Consider the following 26,502-nt stretch of genomic DNA (forward strand, 5'->3'; position numbering starts at 1 on the left):
GCTGAGAAGACTATCTCTCTGACACACCAGCCTCTGTTGGGAAGAGTTAGTGGATGTGATAGGAGTAGAGAGAGCTTAGCTAGCTACGGGGCGTAGCAATAGGGGGGTGCAGAGGTAGCCACCGCATTGGGGCCCTTGGCCCTTAGCTCTTTATTGGTCCTATGCTGATAATATTCACTTCTATAGATGATTAGAATAGCAGTGATCATTAACACACTGTTTCCCATCCCTTTCTTGCACCTCTGACACTGTGGTTGTCCTTGATTGGTTTTGGTGTGGCGTGTCAATTGTTATGTATAGAGAGCTTGGGGCCCCAATGCAAAACTTTCACTGGGGCCCACAGCTTCTTAGCTATGCAACGGCTAGCTACTGCTCATTTATTGGAAGTCTACTGTATGTTTGTGGTTTGAAAATCTCCACAAATACAAGCTACAGCAGGCTGGATTGTAGTTGTATTCTAAAACAAAAGTCTTTTTTAAAGGAAAACTGTAGTGAGAGGTATATGGAGGCTGCCATATTTATTTCCATTTAACCTCCTTAGCGGTAACCCCGTGCTGGACACGGGGTAAGCCGCCGGAGGGTGCCGCTCAGGCCCTGCTGGGCCGATTTTCATAATTTTTTTTTTGCTGGACGCAGCTAGCACTTTGCTAGCTGCGCCAGCACTCTGATCGCCGTCGGCCCCCGCCCGATCGCCGCTATCTGCTGCGGCACGCGCCCCCCCCCCAGACCCCAGCGCTGCCTGGCCAATCAGTGCCAGGCAGCGCCGAGGGGTGGCCCGGGACTCCCAATGACGTCCCGACGTCAGTGACGTCGGTGACGTCATCCCGCCCCGTCGCCATGGCGACGGGGGAAGCCCTCCAGGAAATCCCGTTCTATGAACGGGATTTCCTGATCGGAGATCGCCGAAGGCGATCGAAGCAGGCGGGGGGATGCCGCTCAGCAGCGGCTATCATGTAGCGAGCCCTCGGCTCGCTACATGATTAAAAAAAAAAAAATTTTTTAAAAAACTGCTGCGCTCCCTCCTGGCGGTATTTTTCATACCGCCAAGGAGGTTAAGCAATACCAGTTGCTTGGCTGTCCTGCAGATCAATGTGGCTGCAGTAGTGTCTGAATCACACCAGAAACATGCATGCAGCTAATCTTGTCAGATCTGAAAATAATGTCAGAAACACCTGATCTGCTGCATGCTTGTTCCGGGTCTATGGCTAAAAGTATTAGAGGCACAGGATTAGCAAGATAGCCAGGCATCTGGTATTGTTTCAAAGGAAATAAATATGACAGCCTCCATATTCATCTCGCTATAGTTGTCCTTTTAAGGACAACTGTATTGAGAGGTATATGGAGGCTGCCATGTTTGTTTCCATTTAAGCTATCTTGCTATCTTGCTGATCCTCTACCATTAATACTTTTAGCCATAGACCCTGAACAAGCATGCAGCAGATCAGATGGTTCTGATATTTGTGTCAGATTTCTGACAAGATTAGCTGCATGCTTGTTTCTGGTTTGATTCAAATACTACTGCAGCCAAACAGACCAGCAGGGCTGCCAAGCAACTGGTTTTGTTTTTAAAAAATTACATTTGGCAGCCTCCATTTCCACCACTACAGCTGTACTTCAGGCCCCATTCACACTTGAAAGCGCAAAACCTGCGTGAGTGATTTTTCAGCAGAAAAATCACTAAACACTGCGGCGATTTTTCCGTGATCACATTTTGCGCTTCTATAGCACTGAAACACGATCGCCGGCAAATCGCCTGAGAATGGTGCAGGCGACGCATTTGTGTGTCGCGATTTTGGCGATTTGCTGAGATTAGCGCAAATCGCCCAAGTAAGAACGGGCCTATAGGGTTTATATACACTAGTGCTTTCAAAAGCAGCGGCAAAACGCTCTAGTGTGAATGGGGCCTCAAGCATGGTTGCTGTGTCCAAGCCAATATTTTTTTTTTTTTTATTTGTACACTGCTAGCTTCTCCTGACTTATGGGGGTGATGGTCACACAGACCAAGCTGCTGAGCCCCCCCCCCCCCCCCCCACACACACACACACACTGTCAATTTATGGGATATGTACACTGCCTGCTTCTCCTGACTTATGGAGGTGATGGACACTTTGATCGAGCTGCTGCTCCCCCCACCACTGTAATTTTATGGGATGTGTACATTGCCTGCTTCTCCTGGACCTGACTTATGGGGTGATGGTCACTCTGACCGAGCCGCTGCTCTCCTGGCACTATAATAATACTGACACGTGCACTTCATATAATAATTTTTTTTATTCAAATCACTATGTATATTGAGACATTTAACAAAAAAAAATAACATAAATGTATACTTTTTTCCTATCGTAACTTTAAAATTGATTTTCTCCAACACTATAAGGTCTTTTTGAAAAATTATTTTCCCCTTATACCCACTGTTCTCCTTAACATACTCTGCTAATTTGCTTGTAAGGGGGCTGTGCAATTTACAGCGAAAATTAAGCAAAAATAAACGCTAAAATATTCAGGCGAATTTTTGCTTGTCGAAGCGAAAATTGTATTTATTTCGGCGAAAATAATATTTGCATCACTGCCGCTATGCCATCATGCTGGGCTACATACTGTATGTTCAATAAGTGGAAAATATGACATTGAAATATTGCAAATGAATGTTTTTTTTCTTCTTTAGTTTATTCTCCAATGTTTTATTTTAATGCATGTGACAGTAAATCTGCATTAATTAGTAATGCACAATGTTTTGTCATTTTTGTAATAAATATATTTAAAATGGTAGTTGGATGCCTTAACTCCATTTCCTGTTTAGATGACAAGTAATATTGTTGGAGAGACAGATGTCCCAAATTCTCTCCCGTGCAATCAGCACCCTCAGGAGTTGGACAGGGGGGAGTTGGGCAGGGGTAGCAACCAATATCTTCCTGTGCATACAAATTACCTAATACACCCCCTCCCTCCCTTTTTCAAGAATTTAAACTCTGTAGCCCTTATTCAAATAACCAGCACTTTGCAATGTAACTCTATAGCCCTTATTCAATTGTCAACACTTTACAATTGAAAAAGTACCATCAAAAGTATTATTCCATCCATCAAGAGTACCATCAAGAGTATTTTCTTGCTTTCTGTTCGTTCAAAAGGCATTTTATTGTCAATGTGTAAAAATATCACCTAGGAGAAAACTCAGTTGCAAATGGGCCTGTGTGTTTAGAACTATGTCACTACATCTAAGCATAGTCTTATCTCCCTCTCCCTGTTTAGTTTGTAAAAAAAAAAAAGTCTTCCCATACCATCCCCAGTGTCTAATGCCGTGCATACACGGCTCGTTTTGCCGGCGCATCCTCGCTCATCCGCGCGGATCGATTGCCGCTCGTCCCCGCCGGCGCTTCCTTATCACCACTCGATTCCCTGCCATTGTCCGCCGGCGGGAATCGAGCGGGCGTGGGTCGAGCGGCATGATCGGGCCAGCTGAATTTTATCAGCTGGCAGGATCAGCTGGTCGATACATGGTACAGAAACGTACCGTGTATCCCCAGCATTAGAGAAGTGAGAAATGGCTTCTCATTGCACACAGGGCAGAATGAAATACATGGCTGTTATAAACCTACCAGGGAGAGAGTGAAAGAACGGTTAAAACCCCAGCAAGGAGGAACTACAGTTGCATTACTGCCCACAATTGTATTTATGTCAGTGGTAGGATCAGGCGATCTGCTCCGTGCTGGCAATTAAGAACTACAGGAGGCAGCCACAAGGTATTTTAAATGTATTGTTTTCATAAAGTACAGCTGTGCAAAGTAAAAAACATTCACACTTTAAAGAGGTACTCCAGTGAAAATAATGTAATAAAAAAATGCTTCATTTTTACAATAATTATGTATAAATGATTTAGTCAGTGTTTGCCCATTGTAAAATATTTTAAATCCCTGATCTATATTCTGACATATATCACATGGTGACATTTTTACTGCTGGCAAGTGATGTAGCTGCTGCTTGCTGTTTTGGCAGTTGCTGCTTGCTGTTTTGGCAGTTGGAAACAGCTGTGAACAGCGATTTCACACAATGCAACAGGGTTCACAGACAGGAAACTGCCAAGAGTACATACTCAGAATTCTTTGTGGGAGGGGTTTCACCACAATAACAGCCATACAGCGCCCCCTGATGATCTGTTTGTGAAAAGGAATAGATTTCTCATGTAAAAGGGGGTATCAGCTACTGATTGGTATAAAGTTCAATTCTTGGTTGGAGTTTCTCTTTAAAGAGACTCTGTAATAAAAAAGGGGGGTACTCACCTCTGTGGGGGGGGGGGGAGAGCCTCTGGATCCTATCGAGGTTTCCCCTGTCCTCCTCCGTCCCACGGCGGTCTCGCTGCAGCTCACTGAATGTACAGCTGACAATTTGTCAGACTGTGCAATATTTACCTTTCCCTGTTCCAGTGGGGGCGCTGTTGCGGCTCGGAAATAGCCGATCCCAGTCTGGTCCACTCTACTGTGCAGGGGCAGCAGACTTGCCGAGCCGAGAGACGCTACTGCACCTGCGCTGGAGTCGAGAAGGTAAATATTTACATACCCGCTGTTTTGAGGGGCACAGCGAGACCACTGTTAGACACAGGATGATGGGGGAAGCCTGAGGTGAGTACCCCCAAGGGGAATTTTATAATGTTAGAAATGCTCTTTAATCAAAATAAAAAATGTTAGCTGAACCAGTGTTTTAAGCACAAGAGACCCTAGTTTTCCTTTTGTGAATTTCATAAGCCTACATGATGGGATCAATGGGATATTGATACATAGCGAGTCCAACTGATATTGGAAATGTGTTTACTACATCAGGAAAGCGATATATTTATCTACTTACAACGCTCATCAGTCAAATCAGCTGGTGGAGCCCCTCCCCCTCAAAAAAAGTGAAATATTTATTTCTAATCTTTACCATCTTTGCAATAAAAAGATTAACCATTATAAATAGATAAATATATTTAATATATTTTAAAAATATACATTTTTTATCATCTGTATTTCAGGAACTATCTACCTGTGGATGTTCTGGCCAAGTTTCAATTCTGCAGTTACTGCCCATGGTGACGACCAGCATAGGACAGTGATGAACACCTACTACTCTCTGGCTGCCTGCACATTGGCCACTTTTGCATTCTCTTCACTTCTGAATGGCGAAGGAAAGCTTGATATGGTAAACTATGCAAATTCCTAAAAAGTGACAGTAGACCATTGCAGCGTAGCAACACTTAGGATAGCATTATTTAACCTCTTTCTGCAATGTGAATGCATTAATATGTACTGCTTGCAGCTATTAACTGCAAACAGGATGTGTTGCTCAAATCTCACGCCACCATGCACGCTCGCGCCTGCCGAGACTGACACATCTGTGATTAGTAAATGGGAACATGTGTTCCCTGAGCTAATCAACTTACCTGAAAGGCAAGGATTATGGCTTCAATGAGAAGCCAATGATTATTCTCGTATCAAACCCTGTCTGTGTGCTCTGAAGCTATCACATGGTATAGTTTATTAGGTGTAAATTATATTTAGATCTGTACTGGGAGCTGGGCTTTAAGTGTCTTCTCTTTCTTCACAGGTACACATTCAGAATGCCGCATTGGCTGGTGGTGTTGCTGTTGGCACTTCTGCAGAGATGATGTTGACTCCATTTGGTGCTATGATTGCTGGGTCCTTGGCTGGCATTGTTTCCACTCTTGGATACAAGTATTTAACAGTGAGTCCCCAAAGTCATCCCTATACATATGTTAAAACCGAAGAAGCATGAAGTATTGAATGTGAGAGTATGTCTAGAGGATGACTGCTTATGATCTCATATCCTCTGCACTCTGTTGTTCACATCCTTTAGGAGTTTCGCACTCTTCAGAGTGTCCACCCTATTGAAGAGGCCACTAATGTACACACACCACAGCACTTACACAGGTCTGTGAAATCTTACACCACACTAAAGTTCCCCTTCAATATACTTACATTCACACTTCCTCTTGAAAGTGAAGAGAAACAACATTTAGATTGCTTGCACACATCCTCATGTCACTTACAACCTTCCCTCACTCCACATCCCTCTGCCCCTACCCTCTATGGATTACCCTGCATTTGGCTTACCTTCCTTGGTAGTTTAGTGCTGTCCCCAACCCTGTTACTCCATGGTGGTCTAGTGCCACCCCCTGCCCCATTGCTGTTACTCCGTGGTGCATACAACTTGCATTATTCATATATTGCAAATATATATTTCATAATTAAGTGCCCTCACTCTTAATGTTCAATTGGTCTTATCATCTCAAATGTGTAACTTACAATCTCAGTACTCACATATACAGTACTGGGAGGTGGAAAAAGTGAGGAAATGCACCTGCTGGCCAAGCAGCTGTATTCCTGTGTTATCCCTCCCAATAGAAACCTTCAGCAAGTCTTCACTGTGAGCAGCAACATCTGATTACTGCTGCTTGGCCAGCAAGTGGTTTTCCTCAGCTTTTCCAGCTCCCTGCCCGACACTGCACATATATTAACATTAAGCTGCAGCCAGACTCCTAGCCAATGCCCCCCGCAGCTCACACATCACCCCAGTACTGCAAACTCTTCACTGGTTGCCAGTAAAATGGAGAATCCATTTTAAGATCTGCCTGCTGACATTCAAGGCTCTACACCACATGGGACCCAAATACATAGCGGATCTATTGGAACTTTATGCCCCTCCACGCGCCCTCTGCTCTGCCATTAAGATGAATCTGGTTATTCCCAGGATACACTTAACATTTGTTGCTCAGGCCTTTTCCTATGCAGCCCCTACTCTATGGAACTCACTTCCACAGTCAGTGCAAGAGGCTCCTTCTCTGGACAGCTTTAAGAAAAGGCTAAAAACCCACCTCTTTTCCCGAGCCTTTGAGACTGTGTAATGCAGGTCACAGCGCTTTGAGTTCCCAGGGAGAAAAGCGCTATAAAAGTATTATTGTTATTGTTATTAAGGCTTAGTTGTGGACACGCATGTGCCCAACGGACACTAAGGCCCATATCCTATTGCTGAACTCTTAATTTAGGTGAGGGGAGCATTGCCTATTCCTAATCAATTTAACACCCCCTCCCCCCAGGCATAAAAGAACTTGCTATATATAATCGCCCAGCGAGTTTTTTTCACTCAATCCAATTACCCTTTTTATGCCTCTGGGAGTGATGCTTACTGGCAGACATGAGCTTTAACCACTTTAGGACCACAGTGCTAAACTCCCTAAAGACCAGGCTATTTTTTGTTTAATTGGCCCCTGCAGCTTTAAGACCAAGCTGCAGGGCTGCACAACACAGCACACTAGTGATCCCCCCCTTTTCTGCCTCAGGGGGACAGCCGTGTTACACTGTGTTCCTTTTTTTCTTTCTCTGCCTGAAAGAGTTAAATATCAGTTATGTAAGTGGCTGACTCAGTCCTGACTCCGTGATACACATGATTGATCCTTATATTAAAATATAACTTTTATTAATTTATATAAAATCACTTATCATTGTTTTTTGTTGTTTTGTTCTCAAATTATATACACATAACAGAGTAGGGTTAACAGTGTTTGAGGGAGCAACTGTACCTATAAAAAGGATTTTCTATAACATTGCTCCAACCCTATACTCTGACTGGTTTTGCTATTAACTTGCTACATATAAGACAATACCCCCCACCAATCCAACATGTTTCGACTCCCTAATTGGAGTCGTCGTCAGAGAAAAAGGGCTTAGTGTAAAGGTTGCTACTGCATTAAGAGAAAGCTAAAGCATTATATATACATCTGGTAAGAAAAACAACAAATGAGAGCGATGTGCTCCCCCTTCTCCTCTGACTCCCCCTTTTACCTCTTTCTTGCTCTCAGAAGCCATTTTCTGCCAGGAAAGTATTTTATAATTGGAATTTCTTATCAGTGATGTTCACACTGTAGTCACTTCCTGTCTGAGTCAGGACTGAGTCAGCCACTTACATACCTGATATTTAACTCTTTCAGGCAGAGAAAGAAAACAAGGAACACAACATAGTTATTTGTGTGCTAGGCAATGTACATACACATGTCTATCTCATCATGTCACATGTCACTTTGGGTATCCTTTAACTTAGACCTGCAAAGAGCAGATCTAAGCACACAAACGCATGTCGCCACCGCTGCATCTGGGGGTCTGTCTGGACCATTTTTATTGGCTCAGACAGTGGACCAATGGGAAGCCCTGGTGGGAGCTTCAAAGATGCTTTGCTGGGGCTCCAATTCACAGTAATTACAGTGACTCATAGGGCTTGATTCACAAAGCCGTGCAAACTGTTTAGCACTGGTGTGCTAAACAGTTAGCATGTGAAGTGCCGTTCGCGGACATTTGTGCGCGCAAAGCCCAAACACTGAAATTTCACCGGCAGGACTTGCTGTGAGAGGGGACAGGTGTTTAGCGCCAGTATGTAAATGGCTGTGTGGTGACAATGCAGCTACATGGAGAACGTTGGTTATCTGCGGCAACTCGATGGGGAGATCTGGGGGTCTTCTTATTAAAGGAGACCCCCCAGCCCTGCTATTTGCCATGTGCATGGAACCACTGGCTGCAAGAGTAAGAGACTTTCCTGATGTTCATGGGATAACAGTGGGCAAAGAAGAACCACTTAAGGACCGGCTGCGTTTGTTATGATCTGTGCTGCGTGGGCTCTTCAGCCCCAGCACAGATCGTGTGACAGGCAGTGCGGTCAGACTATCCCCCTTTTTTCCCCACTAGGGGGATGTCCTGCTGGGGGGGGGGTCTGATCACCGCCGGCTATCTGTGTTTAGTGGGTGGGGGCTCCTCAAAGCCCTCCTCCACAGCGCTATTCCCCCTCCCTCTCCTTCCCTCCCTCCCCTCCTCACTGTGGGCGGCACAGGACGGCGATCCGTCCTGTACCACCTCTGATAGGCTTCAGCCTATCAGACGGCGGTAATCCCCGGTCAACCAGAGGCCGGGGATTGCCGATCTCCTTTACGGCGCTGCTGTGACAGCAGCGCCGTAAGCTGTAAACACCGGGGATTTCTTCCCCGGGTGTTTACATTTCGCCTGCGAGCCACGATCGGAGGCTCGCAGGCTGTTCACGGAGACTCCCTCCGTGAATTGAAATGGAAAGGTTTCCACGGAAACACCACTGCGACCAGCCGCTGCCTATCGGCGTTGGCTAGTTGTTAAGTGGTTAAAGTCTCCCTATTTGCGGACGACACAATGTTTTCCCTTTCTAACCCGGAAGTGTCACTGCCTAATCTGGTAAAAATTATGGGTGCTTTTAGTCAGATGTCCGGATTTAAAGTTAACCCCTCCAAATCAGAAGCACTCCCTATTTATTTATCCGACGCTCAACAGTTGGCTCTGCACCAGTCCTTTGGTTTTATTTGGAAACCGAAGGGCCTGAAATATCTTGGTGTGACTCTCCCTTCTAATGTAGGTGACCTATATAAAATCAACTACACACCCTTATTTCAGAAGCTCTGGGCTCTTCTCCTGGAATGGTAGAACTACAATGGGCCTGATGCTATTCAAGGTGATAAGTAGCTTGCAGATGCGAGCTACTTATTACCTTGCCATCGCAAGAGGATTACCGGCAAATCCTATTGCCGGTTTCACTCGTGCGATGGCCGATCGTTAGGGAGCATTACTCAGGCGAAAGCCTAAGCGATGCTCCCTATTCCTGGGCGATGGGGAGCGAGGTTTACCCTGTGGTGCTGTCCATCAGCCACGGGCTCGCTCCCCACACATGCGCACAATCCGCCGAACATCCGCTGCCATCTTCCGCCGCTGCATCTGGGGTCTCCTTTAATTAGGAGACCCCCAGAGCTCCCCGCCGGCCGCCGCTCATCTCCGCAACCCCCCACAAAGCTAAAGCTAAATGGTCCAGCCTGTGAACCAATGGGGAGCCCCGGCGGCTGAATCAAAGATGCTTTGCCGGGACTCTGTTATTAGTAAGTGTAATTACAGTAACTCGTACACTGTAATTACACAGCGGGGACTTGCGGCGAGATGCGGCGGCCGACGGGTGTAAAGCGGCGGTAAGGAATTTAAGCATTTAGCTTTGTGGGGGGTTGCGGAGATGAGCGGCGGCCGGCGGGGAGCTCTGGGGGTCTCCTTATTAAAGGAGACCCCCAGATGCAGCGGCGATGTCGTGCGTTAGCATGTTTAGACCTGCTTTTTGTAGGTCTAAGCTAACGCTCATGTCTGCTGGGAAGCATCGCTTCCCGGAGGCATGCAAAGTGTAATAGGATAGGGTGTAAGGAACTTGCTGGGCGATAATATCGCCCAAGCGAGTTCTTTTAGCACCCTGCCTAGGGCTAAATGCAATTGGATCAGGCGACTTTATAGTCGCCTGATTATCGGACTCACCAGCGTTTAACACTGGCGAGTCTGACAATTGCATCAGGCCCAATATCTCTCTTTTTTGGCACATAAACTCGATCAAGATGAACGTCCTCCCAAAGATCCTTTATTTTTTCAGAGCTCTACCAATTCCAGTAGTTCCTGGGGATCTTGTCTAAACTTCTAGAGTCAAATTTGTAAGTTTATCTGGAAGGGGAAATGTCCTCGAATTAGATTTAACTATCTGGCTCGCTCAAAATCACAAGGTGGTACAGGCTTGCCTAATCTCCCATCTTACTATAAGGCGGCTCAAATAGCTCAAAATTTGGCTTGGGGTATCACTTCCTCCCCACCTAGATAGGTCTCCCTTGAAGCTCAAATTATCCATCCTCTTTCTATCTCGGATATCCTCTGGCTTCCTTGTGGATCTCCCCTCCCAGATAAACTCTCACTCTCCCCCTTATCCACTATGCAGTAAGTTCTTGGCTCTCATGGAGAAAAAAGGCTAATATTTGTTATCCGCATGCTCCCTTCGAACCTTTATATCACAACCCTAACATCTCCTACTGGGGCAGATGGAAGCGAGTGGGCATCAAGAATGTCAACTCCATTTTTCGAGATGGCAAATTGCTTTCCTGGGATGATATGAAAACCAACTTTCACCTCCCAAATTCTGAATTCTTCAGTTACTTACAGCTCAGAAGTTACATTACATCTTCTCTAAAACTAGATGTAGCGCATGTACCTACACAGATAGAACGGGAATATACACAGGGAGCAGATAGACAAAATTAAATTTCCCATTTATACGCTTTATTATGGTATGATGCCCTCCCACTTCTCATCCCCCCTATAGAAAAATGGAGTATTGCCCTAGCTTTGGAATCTCCCAAAAAGTAGACATCGATTTTCGATAATATGGCCAGAACTTCAGCTAATATTGTGCTAAAAGAAAACGCCTATAAAATACTATATAATTGGTATTTTACCCTTTAGAAGCTGGCCAAAATTAAAGCTATACCAACCCCTAAATGCTTTCATTGAACCGAAACTAATGCTGATATGGTTAACTGTTGGTGGAGTTGTCTTGTTATCTTTAAAACATGGGATGACTGCTTTCAGCAGATCCCGCTGACTCTGGGTTTCCCGGTCTCTAAAAATGCTGGCACTGCTTTGTTTATCAGGGATTTCCCAGGTCTCCATCCACACCAAAACAAGCTCATATCTTTAATCTGTGTGGCCAATAGATGTCTCATCGCTAAACATTGGAAGGGCCACATACCCCCTCGTCTTGGCTTCTCCATAAAATCTGGTGGATCTATCGGATGGAGCAGATTACGCATACACTTAAGTCTACTATGCACATTTTTGATCAAATATGGGATGCTTGGATGTTAAGATTCCCTCTAGGCCAACCATCTTCAAGCTGATTTACCTTTTATTGTGTGATGTAAACCACATGTTTTCCCTTCTGCCTTCCCTTAAAGACATGTACTATGCTAAACCATAACTTATTTTCCTTGTTGATGCCATTCTTTGTGCATAATGTTTTCTTCTCCCCTGTGATACTCTGTTTTTATGCTATGTCTGCAGATACTTTGTATGTGACCTAATGTATCACAAAAGTTCTCTTGAATAAAAATTATAGTAAAAAAAGGAGACCCCCCCCAGATGCAGCGGTAGAAGATATCGACGGGTGTTCGGCATGCATGCGCATGTGTGGGGAGCAAGGCCCTGGTGCTGAAGGACAGCACCGCAAGATAAAACCAAGCTCACCGTCGCCTGGTAAAAGGGAGAATAGCTCAGGCTTTTATCTGAGCAATGCTCTCTAACGATCGGCCATCGCGCGAAGGTAACCGACAATAGGACTTGCTGGTAATCCTTGCGCAATGGCAAGGTGATAAGTAGCTCGCAACTGCAAGCTGCTTATCAACTTGATTAGGATTCGGCCCTAAGTTTCTAGTATACATAAAAGACATGGATAACCCATTTGTGAAAGATCCTTAAAATTATAATTTACTTTTGAATAGTTTGAAAGGGAGTTATAACTTTTTTCTTGCTGTTTTCTTACTAGATTTATTATAGTCTTTGAGATTTTCCCTTCCTGTCTTAATAGGAAGTTTCGTAAATTTATTCAACAGGGACAGACACCACAAGAAGTGACATGTCATTTTATTAAGTAGGGAAGAGTTAGGCTCCCAGGTATGTTTCATTTTGGTGTCATTTGTTGTAATGCGGATACAGACTTCAGGACTTCATCACAGTGTCAACAACTAACAAAACATGTGAATTATCCTTTACAAGGTTATCTCTAGGCTCAATTGCCTTGAAAGAACTTCCACTGAATGTTTGCTCCTCTGTTCTGTTCATAGCCTATCTTGGACTCCAAGTTTAAGATTCAGGACACATGTGGGGTGCACAATCTGCATGGAATGCCAGGCATGCTGGGTGCAATGATAGGTTCCATTGTGGCATTGGCAGCAACAGCAGACATATATGGAGAAGGGTAAGGTCTTCTGAACTCTTACATGACCCTTTTTTAACTGTCAAGTTTTCTTTCTCTAAAATCCTCCCCTGCCTCTCTTGCAGAATGGATGACGTATTTCCATTAATTGCCTCAGGAGATCGCACACCCAAGTCTCAAGCCTTATACCAGTCTATTGCTCTGATGGTGGCTCTGGGTTTTGCCCTGGTAGGGGGCATTGTTGTAGGTGAGTTGCTTAAGGGAACGGTTTCCTTGGATTGGGCATGGAAATGGAGTAAGAATAACACTTGTGGTAGGTAATACCTGAAGAAGTATTCAAAACATGAGATGTGCTGTAGTACTAATAATCAATACTTTATTTGGAACATTAAAACAACAAAAACATTTAAAAAAAGGTGCCCCGGGGAGACTGGCTGTCCTGACTATGTGAGCCACCAATCCCTTACCAATCTAGGGGTATAATTCTGTTGCAGGATTTCTTGTTTACATCCCTGGTTACTTAGGGATTGTATGTGTTACAGGCATGGCTTACTCATACTAAACAGTTGAATCTGTGGATTTTAGATTAATTATTGGTGATTACTATGTGCATACATACTACTGTTTCAAGGAAGTGTATTCATCTCTCCTGTTTTTAAATGTTTTCATTAAAAAGGCATCACTACAAATCATGGGCCCACAAGCAAAAGTTTGTTGGGGCCCCACAGTGTTCACACCTGTTCCTTTGTCTACCCCGTGTGACCCTCACAGCCCGTCGGCTCATTTTGCAAGGGTCATAAAACAAGTGTGACCATCATAATCTTCACATCTATAACAAAGTTAGCCACAAAAACTATTGATCTAAAGGATGGGAGTGAAGTAGTAGGTGTGGCCCCCTTTCAGTTCTTGGCTCCCCTGCAGATGAAGCAGGTGATCTTCATCGTTTTGGTGCTCCGAAAAAAGTAATGATTATTAGTACTAGAGCACATCTGAAGTTTTCTTATGGATGCCTTTTCTCTTTATTTTGGGTTGCATGTTTTCTAAACCCTTGAGGTGCATAATTTCATAAATAGGGCTCCTTTGCAGTGGTGCATCTGTGAAAAGGACACTAAATATCAGTGCCTAGTTTTTCCCTTGCAGGGGTGTAACTACAGATTGTGTCCTATACCACAGGAAATCTTGATGGGGATCCTTATCCCCTGTGTCCAGCTGAAGTACATATAGAGCCACAGCTTTGATTGGTTACCGGGTGATGCCAATAGTTAAACTATATTACCAATATTTTACTAGAGACCCCTCGGCCCCAACTAAACCCATTTCTTCCTCCTCACGCCATGCACAGGGAAGCACTGCATCAGATATTTTTATCTCTGATGGTCCTCTTGCTCACTCTGCCTAATTATCCCTTTCCTTGCATCTACACAGTCATACAGCACTGGTATCAGCAAGAAAATGTTGTGTGGACATGAGGTGAGAGAGGCAGATGGGAAGGCAAGACTGCTGGGTGCCATGAGAGGTAAATATGAAAGTATTGCCAGTGCTTCCCTGTACAATCTTGCTGCGGCCTAGTGGGAGAGTGTTGGAGAAGAAGCCTGCTGCGCCCCCTCAGCTTCCATGGCCACCTCCCCGGTGGGTACTCCACTGTTTCTATGCAGAATCAGAAAAGTGTGCTGGTTAAAGTTCAGGAGAATGAGTGATAGAAAATTTGTTGTGGCTCTTACAAGTAAATGTGAGACTGAATTGTTATCACTTATGTATATACATGATGCTCAGCTATTTAAGTTGCAAAAAATGTTCTGTAACTGAAGCCTCAGTTCACCTTCCCAGATTTATCATTGCTTGTAGAGTTTACAGGAGACTATCCGGTTGCCAAATGCCCACACAATTTTCATATTTCATGCAGTAATACTAGAGAAATTTGCTTTCAAAATGTGAGCCATATGACTGAATAATGAAGCTGCCAGCAGAGTGGGAGTTGCTTCCTCACCTAGAGCCATCACCTGACCACTCCCACCTTCTGCTGAGAAAGATTAAGGCAGGGACCACAATTATTTGTGCGCATTTTGCCACATCAGGCCCATCTTTAAAGAGAATCTGTACTCTAAAATTCTTACAATAAAAAGCATACCATTCTATTCATTATGTTCTCCTGTGACACTCTGTGCTGTTTCTGCCACTCCCTGCTGCGATCCTGGCTTGTAATTGCCAGTTTTAGGCAGTGTTTACAAACAAAAGACATGGCTGCTAACCAGCTTGTGATAGGCAGAGAGGAACTCGGTCTGTGACTCACACAGAGCCTGCAGGGGGCGTTAAAGACAAACTCCGAGGAACAGAGAAAATCACTCAGTGTACAGTGAGTGCTGTGCACAAACATTGCACATCTGTGTTGGAATTTTATTTTATCTGTTGCAGTCAGGTCTTGAAAACATTTCATATTACCTTTTGGTGGGATCTCATCATGGGCCATATGCAATTCACTTTTTCCCCTGAGTTTTCTCCTAGGTGATATTTTTAAATTTGTCAATAAAATGCCTTTTAAGCCACCAGCAAGCAAGAAAATACTCAGAATAATTTTGAAAATACTTTTGTACTTACTTCTCAGTACTTTTTCAGTTGAAAAGTGCTGGAAAATTGTTTAAAATAGAAGATGAAAAATTATCTCCTAGGAGAAAACATAGGAGAAAACTGGAATTGCATATGGGCCCATATGTTTATATACTAAATGTAGTCTCAGTATTACAGATTTTTTTCCCTCTGTTTTTAGGGTTCATACTGAGGTTGCCATTTTTTGGCTCTCCCTCTGATGCCGAGTGTTTTGACGATTCACTGTATTGGGAGGTAAGTGGCTTAAGGTGTAAAAATCAAAATCACCCAAGTCTAATGGTGTCCACTAAAGATACTATCTGATGGGTCAAATCTTATCAAATCTATGTAGTAGAATGGTAAACTGAGTGAATATGCATTGAATATACATTTTAGGTAGTCTTGCATATTACAGAGAAATGGGAGGATTGGACAAAAACAATTGTATAGTTAGTGGGCACCTTTATACAAACATTTAAAAGGTAATAACATGATCTTGCACAGACTTGACAGAGTAACAAACTAGTAATATAGGGATATTTTCAGTTTGGCCTCAGATCCTAGTGGTGACTTCTGTGAGTAAAAACCCCCAGATATTTTGTTAAGCGCCTTTTCTTTTTTTCAATTATTCATAATGATTTTAAAGGATTTTTTGTAAACAGCTATATGTCAGCTGCTTATATGCTAATTATGGGGCTACCTGAAATAGTGCAACTGTTTAGAATACCAAAATGAGAGCAGTAAGCAAAAATAGGCATACCATACCTTTTTCAGTATAGTCCAACACAATTACAATTATTGCTCATCAAAATGGACACATTTGTGCTCCTCACATGGGAGCCAACAAACAGGTGGTTTAAAGTGTACCTGAGACGAAGGAATACAAAAGTTTTATACATACCTGGGGCTTCCTCCAGCCCCCTTTGCACTGATTAGTCCTTCGCCGTCCTCCACCGGCCCGGTAACTACGGGATTTAGGAGTATACTGCGCATGCGCGGCCCGGCCACGCGCACCCCCATCATGCTCCTGTAGCCGGGAGAGTTCTGGGCCTGCGCCGTACTACTACTGCGACTTGCCGATTTACCAGGCCAGATTACGGACACTGCAGGTGGCGGAGGAACGTGATGAGGGAGCGATAAGGCCAAAAGGGGGCTGGAGGAAGCCCCAGGTATGTATAAAACTTTTTTTCCTTCATCTCAGGTACACTTTAAAATCATTTCTGCTCAGAAACACAATTTATAAACCAGGAACCATCAAGTCCCCTAACTTATACACTCTAACTTTGCATGAAAACTGGTCAAATTAATGCACAAAAAAGGGCACGGCTGGATAACAAATTGGCGCGGCTGGATAATGAAATCTCATTAATGAAAAAGTTTGTTTTCAAGTGGGCGTGTAATGAAACCGAAAACGGAAATAAGTACGGTTTTAAAACAGATGGGAAATCAAAATGTAAACATATTTACTTTAAAAACCGTTACATAATTCAAGACTACAGCTTAACCTAACCTCAAACAGAACCCTCCCCTGGTGGTGCCTAACCCTTAACCCCCCTGGTGGTGCCTAACCCTAACCATCCTCCTTCAAAAACATTCTTACAAACAAATAAACCATAACATATTTGATAACGTAAAATCTGTACATACAAACGAAATAACGTCAAAAGCTATAACATTGCAAGTTTCTAGAACGATAACATATTTCAGAAACTTTAATGTTCTTAAGTTGAAAATGATATTTATCGGGTGCCCGTTGTTCTGCTTTGGGGGCTCTATTACCGAAAAATGCATTAGAGTCTATAGCGGTGCCCAAATCGTCCAGTATAATAAAGTATAATAAAGTTTTAAAAAAAATTCCAAATTGGAAGCGCTGTAAGGTTACTGAACAAGCGTCTGAAAATCACAATCACAAACGCCCTAGGAAGCACTGCACACAGCGCTGCGGTGTTTTTAATGCACTGCAGCAATTCCTAGTGGGCTCCTAGCCTAATGCTTGCAAGAATACTTCTTCTCATTAATAGATCTGACACACATTTGAATGCATGACTTGTCAGCAGGCTATATGTGATATACTTGCGATACATCAACATTATGTAGTACTGCTCCGCTTCCAAGTTGCAGTAGCATTGGTTTCTGTTGCTCCCTCCTGTGATACAGTGGCAGCAGAGCCACTTACTGTGAGTCCCAGATTGGAATCTCAGCACCATCCATGGTCAGGGCTTTCGTGAAAATTACCTTATTACTCTATCCTATCCTGTCACACTAAGGCCACGTTCACAGTGGCCAGTGTGTTGTGTTCCCTGTTACAGCAGGAATGCAACAGATCATGGACAGTGCTGCACATAATTCTTGGATTGGGTCATGTACAGTGAAGCATATGGTCAATGAAAAGCATGCTTCACTTCTACTGCTAACACACATTTAGCTGTAATTAACTGGGTGCAGTTCGTTACGATGCCACTGTTCCACACCTCTGATTAGGCCATATAACCCGACCGCACAGCTGTAAAGAGAGTGGACAATGGCACCCTCCAGGCTATGCTGCACAAGTACCAATGCTACACTGTTTGTTGCCATCACCATTTGTTTCTCTGACACGCAAGTAAAGTAAGCCTGCACTGCTTTAGCTAGCTCCACGCTGCTTGCTTTCACATCAAGCTATGCTGCATAATGCTACAACGAAGTAAGCTGTGACTAACGCTGTTTGTATGTTTGCTGACAAATTGATTGTAAGTTAACATTTCAAAAGTCTGATCAATGTACCAGACAAATGTGCAAAATTTTCCCCAAATTATGAAAAAAAATCAAGATATTGACAATCTACCGTACCCCATTCAATTTTCATACAGTGGGTTGCAAAAGTATTCGGCCCCCTTGAAGTTTTCCACATTTTGTCACATTACAGCCACAAACATGCATCAATTTTATTGGAATTCCACGTGAAAGACCAATACAAAGTGATGTACACGTGAGAAGTGGAACGAAAATCATACATGATTCCAAACATTTTTTTAAAAATCAATAACTGCAAAGTGGAGTGTGCGTAATTATTCGGCCCCCTGAGTCAATACTTTGTAGAACCACCTTTTGCTGCAATTACAGCTGCCAGTCTTTTAGGGTATGTCTCTACCAGCTTTGCACATCTAGAGACTGAAGTCCTTGCCCATTCTTCTTTGCAAAACAGCTCCAGCTCAGTCAGATTAGATGGACAGCGTTTGTGAACAGCAGTTTTCAGATCTTGCCACAGATTCTCGATTGGATTTAGACTTTGACAGGGCCATTCTAACACATGGATATGTTTTGTTTTAAACCATTCCATTGTTGCCCTGGCTTTATGTTTAGGGTCAATGTCCTGCTGGAAGGTGAACCTCCGCCCCAGTCTCAAGTCTTTTGCAGTCTTCAAGAGGTTTTCTTCCAAGTTTGCCCTGTATTTGGCTCCATCCATCTTCCCACCAACTCTGACCAGCTTCCCTGTCCCTGCTGAAGAGATGCCCCCCCGGAGCATGATGCTGCCACCACCATATTTGACAGTGGGGATGGTGTGTTCAGAGTGATGTGCAGTGTTAGTTTTCCGACACACATAGTGTTTTGCATTTTGGCCAAAAAGTTCCATTTTGGTCTCATCTGACCAGAGCACCTTCTTCCACATGATTGCTGTGTCCCCCACATGGCTTGTGGCAAACTGCAAACGGGACTTCTTTTGCTTTTCTGTTAACAATGCCTTTCTTCTTGCCACTCTTCCATAAAGGCCAACTTTGTACAGTGCATGACTAATAGTTGTCCTATGGACAGAGTCTCACACCTGAGCTGTAGATGTCTGCAGCTCGTCCAGAGTCACTATGGGCCTCTTGACTGCATTTCTGATCAGCGCTCTCCTTGTTCGGACTGTGAGTTTAGGTGGATGGCCTTGTCTTGGTAGGTTTACAGTTGTGCCATACTCCTTCCATTTCTGAATGATCACTTGAACAGTGCTCCTTGGGATGTTCAAGGCTTTGGAAATCTTTTTGTAGGTTAAGCCTGCTTTAAATTTCTCAATAACGTGATCCCTGACCTGTGTTGGACCTGTCTTGTTTGTTCTGTGGACTTCACCATGTTGTTGCTCCCAATATTCTCTTAGACAAGCTCTGAGGCCGTCACAGAGCAGCTGTATTTGTACTGACATTAGATTACACACAGGTGCACTCTATTTAGTCACTAGCACTCATCAGGCAATGTCAATAGGCAACTGACTGCACTCAGATCAAAGGGGGCCAAATAATTATGCACACACCACTTTGCAGTTATTTATTTGTAAAAAAATGTTTGAAATCACATATGATTTTCGTTCCACTTTGCACGTGTACACCACTTTGTGTTGGTCTTTCAAGTGGAATTCCAATAAAATTGATGCATGTTTGTGGCAATAATGTGACAAAATGTGGAAAACTTCAAGGGGGCCGAATACTTTTGCAACCCACTGTATAAATTGATCAGGAAAATACACCACTCCTGAATCTCTTTTATTTAACAAAAAAAAAAAAGGGGGAAATTTGATCGGATTTCTCGAATAATTAAAAGAAAAAGCTGTAAATGTTTCATTACAACTGATCCTTTTTATCAAATTGCTGTAAAATTGGTTAATTTTATTGTAGCGCGTGACCACCTTGAGGGCTCTTTTCCACTACCAATCGCGTTCGTGCTAAACGCTAGCGACTGCAATTCAGCAAAGTACAACATTTCCCGCGATTGCGATCGCGATTTTGCTGTGCAATGCACTGCATAGCAAAATCACGGCAAAAATGGATCCGCGCTTGAGTAAAAAACGAATCGTTAGTGGAAATTACCTACTGCGATTCCTATGTTAAAAACCTGCAACGATTTTAAAGTCACTAGCGCTTTGCAATTTTGCAATTCAGCATCGCAATCGCCACTAGTGGAAAAGGGCCCTAAGGGCTTGTTCATACTACAAGAACTTTTTAAGCGCTAGTGATTTTGAAAGCTTTTGCTAATGCATTTCTGTGAGGCTAAGTTCACAGTGGGACGTTAAAGTTGCGCGTTAAAACAACATTTAACACAGAATAACTCACTGCAATGAAAAATCAATGCCCTGTTAACAGTGCACACATTGCGTTGGTGTCTAACGCTGCACATTAAGTAAAAGTACTGCATGCAGTGCGTTATACATGTTATTAGCTGCGTTGGACTGTTTGCACATGCTCAGTAATGACTTGGAAGCATACTTTTTATTGCCTGTATTTTTTACTGTATCTGCTGTATGCAACGGTAACGCTGCGTTGCCACTTTTTGGGCGCATTGCGTTGTAAGCTTGCGGTGCGACTTTAACATGGCATCAAAACGCAACGTCCCACTGTGAATCTAGCCTAAGGGATTTTTACAAAATCACATCACTCCAGTGTGAACACACACACAGGATAACATTAGCAAGAGATTTTAAAATCACAAAGCGCTTAGAAAAGTTCTTGTAGTGTGAACAAGCCCTAACACTAACTTTTTATTGATAAATTTGCTAAACTTTCCTGCTGATATGTCTAACTCTAGTCTTACACCAGTGTTCTGCCCAGAATTTTATTTCAGCCAGGTGGCAGTAAAGTTTAGCCAGGTGGAGCAAGACAGCGAAGCACGTCATCTGTGCACACACATACAGAGAGACGTAGTGCCAGATGACGGTGAGGCTATAGCTGCAATGCTATAAGTCCAGACCCTGTGTGAAGGTAATTTTGTGTTCCGGTGATTGCCAGACCCCAAATTATTTCTCCCAAGTTGCTACGCCTCAGACAGGGAATAGTATTAATGCCACCCAGTGATTATGAGACAGCAGGATGAGCCATCATTTGGCTTGCCCTGTGCCCAACTGACCGCCCGGGCAGCGTACTAATACATACCTGCAAATGTAGGGCTGGAGCTTCCATATTACCATAAGAGCATTGCCAAGGGCCTCTGACAGGGCACGCACGCACGTACACACACATGCACATCCATTTACAGAATTCAACTATAAAAAATATAAAAAGGTTTGTTTGGGAAAAAAAAATTATAAAATGTATAAACTTTCTGAGCATTCATGCTTTATAACATTTCTGAGCATTCATGACCTTATAAGTATTAAAATGCTTTAGTTGTGAAACATAGAACAAATACTAAAACAAAGGCTTATACACACAATCCCTAATACTGGCAATAACCATCAGCATAGCAAAAACTTACAGTGGCATTTCAGAAGCAGGTGAAGGAGGCAGGCCAGCTTGGACTGCAGTGAATATTAATAAGCATTAAGGGCCCTTTTCCACCAGCACGTTTGCGCTGGCTGAATCGCAAAACCGCAAACCGCTAGCGATTTTACAATCGCTACGGTTTGCTTTTTAACATAGGAATCGCGGTAGGTCATTTCCACTACCGCGATTCGCTTTTGTCGGGAACGCGAACGCGCGGCGGAGCGATAATTGCCGCGATTTTGCTATGCAGTGCATAGCATAGCAAAATCGCGGCCGCAAACGTCGGGGGAATCGCCGGTTTTGCGATTCAGCAATCGCTAGCGTTCAGCATGAACGCTAGCGATTGCAGGTGGAAAAGGGCCCTAAGAGGCTCCCAGCTCAGCTCTCTCCTATTCAGTGTCAGCAGCATAGTCTGAGAAAGATCATCTGCTGTACTTCTGTACAGCGCTGCTGCCACCTAGAGGATCCAGCCTGAATTACAACATTCAGGTTTCCTGCGTAAGGGTTCGTTCACATCTAAAACGCAAAACGCCAGTGATTACTGCCGGCATTTAATTTTCCCACGATTAACGCGGAAAAATCACTGGATGCCATACTGTATTTATTTCCTTTTAAGCAATAACAGTTGTCTGGCTGTCTTGCTGATCCTCTGCCTCTAATACTTTTAGCCATAGATTGTGAACAAGCATGCAGCAGATCAGATGTTTCTGGCATTAGTCTAACAAAATTAGCTTCATGCTTGTTTCTGGTGTGATTCAGACACTACTGTAGCCTAATCGACGAGCAGGGCTGTCAGGCAACTGGTATTGCTTAAAAGGAAATAAATATGGAAGCCTCCATATACCTCTCACTTCAGTCATCCTGTAAAATAAAAATACCAGGCATAAATGATTTCTTCTACTTCGTGTGTACGCTACTGCAGTGCTCAATTTTATATCACTATATTAGCCAAAGCAGGAAGAAAATGTGGGCGCCTGCTAGCAGCTGAAACTTGGACGCCACCATAGGTACATTTGTAAATAGCGACCACACTGAAATTTAGGCATCTGCGGCACCCAGAGCCGGCCTTTGGGGGGGGGGGAAGTGGGGCAATCGCCCCATGCCCCGCGTCTGAAGAAGGCCCCGCACTCAGCAGACCTATTCCCTGCTCTAATGTACTCATGCGCGCACCGCAGTTATGTCCTAAGAGGCCACATAGAATAAACCTCTGGCTTCCTTCTCCTTCCCAAATTTGTGGCGTCTGCTGACCAGATAAAGGCAGGAGATTGCTATAGCTGGGAGTTAGCAATTGTGTTTGTTGCAGTCAACGTTTTAAAACGGCATTTTCACCTACAGAAAGTAAGCCAGCATGTTATTTACCAAATGATAGGTATAGTCCAATCTTTATGCCTGCAGAATTAAGATGATGCTCTTCTTGAGATACCACATTCCCATGCTTTCTGACTTTCAGGCAGTGTTGATCCCTGTAATACATTTGCTCAATAAAAAGCAGCATCCCATCAGTAGTCGTAGTTTTATATAGAACTAAGCAGTAGCACTATAACTGTACTAAGTTTCATTGTCTAAATGTAAGGATCTGTTTGTCCATTCTTTAGGTCTGAATGTTGCTGGTCTCTGGAAAAGAGACCTGTCTTCGCTTTGCAAGTTTCAGAGTTGCTCTGCTGAGGAATTTGCATACACTTGTCGTGCAAATTGCCTAGCTGCCTCCTTTGAAGGCTAGCAGTATAAATACCATGTTCTCACAGAGTCCTTTGCTGGTCATGATGGTTTGTTCCTGCTAAACTCTCCTGGAGAATCAACCTTGCTTGTTTGCTAAAGATTATCTCAGAGTAATTCCTTGGCACTGCACTAGGCATCCCTTCTAGTGCAGTCAGGTTGTATTATCTGTATTGCCTTGTTCTGTCTCTCTGTCTTGTTGCCAGCGTCGGTCGAAAGGAAATCGTTCTGTCTGTCTGGGAGTGTAGGCCAGAGCTGCGGTTGCTACTGGCTGCTCCATCTGTTTGTCTGTTTGGATCGCCTCCGCTCTAGCGGTAGCAGCGGTGGTTCCTTCTGTATCCTGCCTTAGGGGTGCTAGCCAGAGCAGCGGTTGCTACTGGTAGCCCCATCTGTCTGTCTTGTCTGGTACGAACGCTTGCTGTAGGCTCGGTGAGGTATCCGTTTAACAAGCGTTCGCGTTCTCTATTTTGTGTTTGTGTTTCATTGGTTAGTTAGGGTGACACATTCTTATCACTGGGCGCCTAATGCGCGGTGATCGTGTTGTAAACGCGTTCGCTGTTGCGAATGAGCACGGTGTTTGCGTTTAGCTAGCGCTTGTTATTTTCCTTGATGTGCTGATTGTCTTGTTTGCTGTGCCTTTTGCTACTCTCGTGCTCTGTCCTGCTGAGTCTTGTGTCTGTTGGCAATCGCCAGTCTGGCGATTGCAGTCATACTTTGGTTCTGCTGATGTGTGTTCACCATCGCTGGGTGGCGACTAGATTGGTGGACACACATTCATTCTGTCTCTGTGCTCTTTCTTTATACTTGTGCTCTGTCTAGTTCGGTCTTGTGTCACTACTGGCAATCGCCACTCTGGCGATTGCGTTCTCACTTCGTTTCCGTTGTTGTGTGTTCACCGTCGCTGGGTGGCGACTAGATTGGTGGACACACATACATTCTGTCTCTGTGTTCTCTCTCTCTTTAAGGGCGATCTTGCCCTGCATTGCTTCAACTCGTACAATTCCCATCTGGCGTCTGTGGCAGTGCAGAGGCTGTGTTCGTCTGCACTCCACAGCTCCATCTGCCGGTGGGAATCTCCCTCTACAAGTGCATAGCACCATAGCTGGGTTCTCTCAATGTACACGCTTGTGGAGGATTTCCGTAGTGTCGGCGCGCGTCCTGTGCGCTGACCACGGAAATAGTTCCACAATCGTTACACTAAAAAAAGGAAAACGCCATGATACATAGCAAATTTAATTTTTATTGTATTTTTGAATAAAATTAGCTCATTCATAATGGTGGCATAGTGTATAGCACTTAGTCCCTTGCAGCACTGGGTCCCCAGTTCGAATCCCAGCCAGGGTGCTATCTACATGGAGTTTGAATGTTGCCTGCGTAGGATTCCTTTGAGCTCTCTAGTTTCCTCCCAAAAGCATACAGAAAAGGTAATTGGCTCCCCCTTAAATTGGCCCTAGAGTACGACAGATACGATTATGATAGATTTTAGCTTGTGAGCCTCTCTGAGGGATCGTTAGTGACAAGACTATACAGGTGGTTCCTTACTTACAAACAGGTTCTGTTCCAGGAGATAAGTTGAATTTGTTTGTAAGTTGTGCCCTGTGTTAAACATATTGAAATGATTTACTTTCGGACATCGGACGGATTTCGATATATAGTATAAACTATGTTTTGTCGTTGTTTTCAATATGCTTTTAAAGTGTTTTAAACTACTTTTAACATTGTATACAGTACTGTAAATAACAAAAATATGTAATACAAAACTAGTATTGTATATTTTGTACATGAAGACGACTTTGTATCTCTGAAACGCTCTAACTCGAGTTGTTTGTAAGGTACTGTGGTTGATTCACTAAATCGTGCTATGACAAATAGCAAGCCTTATCAGAGAGATCATGCCTTATCAGATGTAACACGCCTTATCAGATTAGCATAGCGAGCGTTACAAACTTATGCCTGCTAATTGGCAATGGCACTTGTTCCGGCCCTGAGCCCCTGCGGTTTCGTAGTGCTCGCTATACTACTCTGATAAGGCATGTTAAATTTGATAAGGCGTGTTGTCTCTGATAAGGCATGCTATTTCTGATAAGGCGTGCTATTTGTCATAGCGTGGTTTAGTGAGTCAACCCCACTGTCTGTACGAGTATATACTCTGAAGTACTGTGGAAGATGTCAGAGCTGTTTAAATACTAAATACTAAGAATTCTTATTAGTGGGGACTTAAACTTAAAATGAGTGTGTTTGGAGTGCAGTATATGGTTCTAGGTTGCAGCAGCTTGTTATATTTTTGGACTTCTAGAATTTGATAGCAACATTATTAAATTATATGTCTTTTGTATGTATTTATTCATTTCCCCAGGTGCCTGAGGAAAGTGAACACATGCCAGTCCGCACTGAGGATCCCGAACAACAAACACAGGCGTAAATCCGCATGAATGCCAGGTTACTTGTATTCACCAATCCAGAGACTGTACCACAAAGGCTGACTCAGCTTGTTTTATATGATGCCACCATGATGGAACTTGGATGCTTGGTGCTGCCGATCTTGGCTTCCAATGTGAATGCCACCCCACTTCCTGGGCACTGAATGGAGGATGTCAAATAACAATACAGGCCAGCCTAGCGCTGCTCCCAGACTGGGGTGTAACTTTACCAACATTATTGTATAACTGTATGTTTTAACCCTGCATTCGGTGTGTTGAGCTCGTCCTGAGATCTTGTCTTAAAGATTGGACAAATGTCTTTTTCATTTGTTGTCATATTTTTTTTTTTTATAAAGACAATGCATGGTAAATGTATACGTAAGATTTAACTAACGACTGCAAACACAATGTTTTTATTAGAGGGGAAAAATAGTACTTCACTGTAGGGTATCCTATGGCCTTATTATTAATATATCACTCAAGGTATATTGTATATGAAATTAATAGCGTATATGCAAAGCTTAAATGTGAATTTATTAAATTGCTCATTTTTTATTCATTTGGATTATGTTGTGTGATACATTGTTAATACTTCTGTGATGGCTTATTCTTTTTTTTTTTTTTTTCATCAAACTTTTATTGAATCAAAGAGTTCAAATTACAAGATACATGACTTATATCACATGACAGGATAGATAAACCATATTCTCATATTCACATACCATAAGCTAACACACGCTTATTCTTAGCTTATCTAGTCATGTTACAACTTACAAAGTATGGAC

General features: G+C 43.5%; 1 protein-coding gene across 1 annotated transcript in view; it reads left to right on the forward strand.

The window, feature by feature from the left end:
* Positions 1-26,276, forward strand: part of RHBG (Rh family B glycoprotein) — a 115,362-nt gene extending 89,086 nt beyond the window's left edge. The window contains exons 5-10 of the mRNA XM_068253570.1: positions 5,006-5,172; positions 5,578-5,715; positions 12,695-12,828; positions 12,912-13,033; positions 15,551-15,624; positions 25,654-26,276. Of these exons, the coding sequence (XP_068109671.1) occupies positions 5,006-5,172; positions 5,578-5,715; positions 12,695-12,828; positions 12,912-13,033; positions 15,551-15,624; positions 25,654-25,719 (701 nt within the window). The 3' untranslated portion in view covers positions 25,720-26,276. The remainder of the gene's footprint in view (positions 1-5,005; positions 5,173-5,577; positions 5,716-12,694; positions 12,829-12,911; positions 13,034-15,550; positions 15,625-25,653) is intronic.
* Positions 26,277-26,502: the final 226 nt, after the last annotated feature.

Source organism: Hyperolius riggenbachi, chromosome 9 (assembly GCF_040937935.1).
Source record: "Hyperolius riggenbachi isolate aHypRig1 chromosome 9, aHypRig1.pri, whole genome shotgun sequence".
Classification (NCBI taxonomy): Eukaryota; Metazoa; Chordata; class Amphibia; order Anura; family Hyperoliidae; genus Hyperolius; species Hyperolius riggenbachi.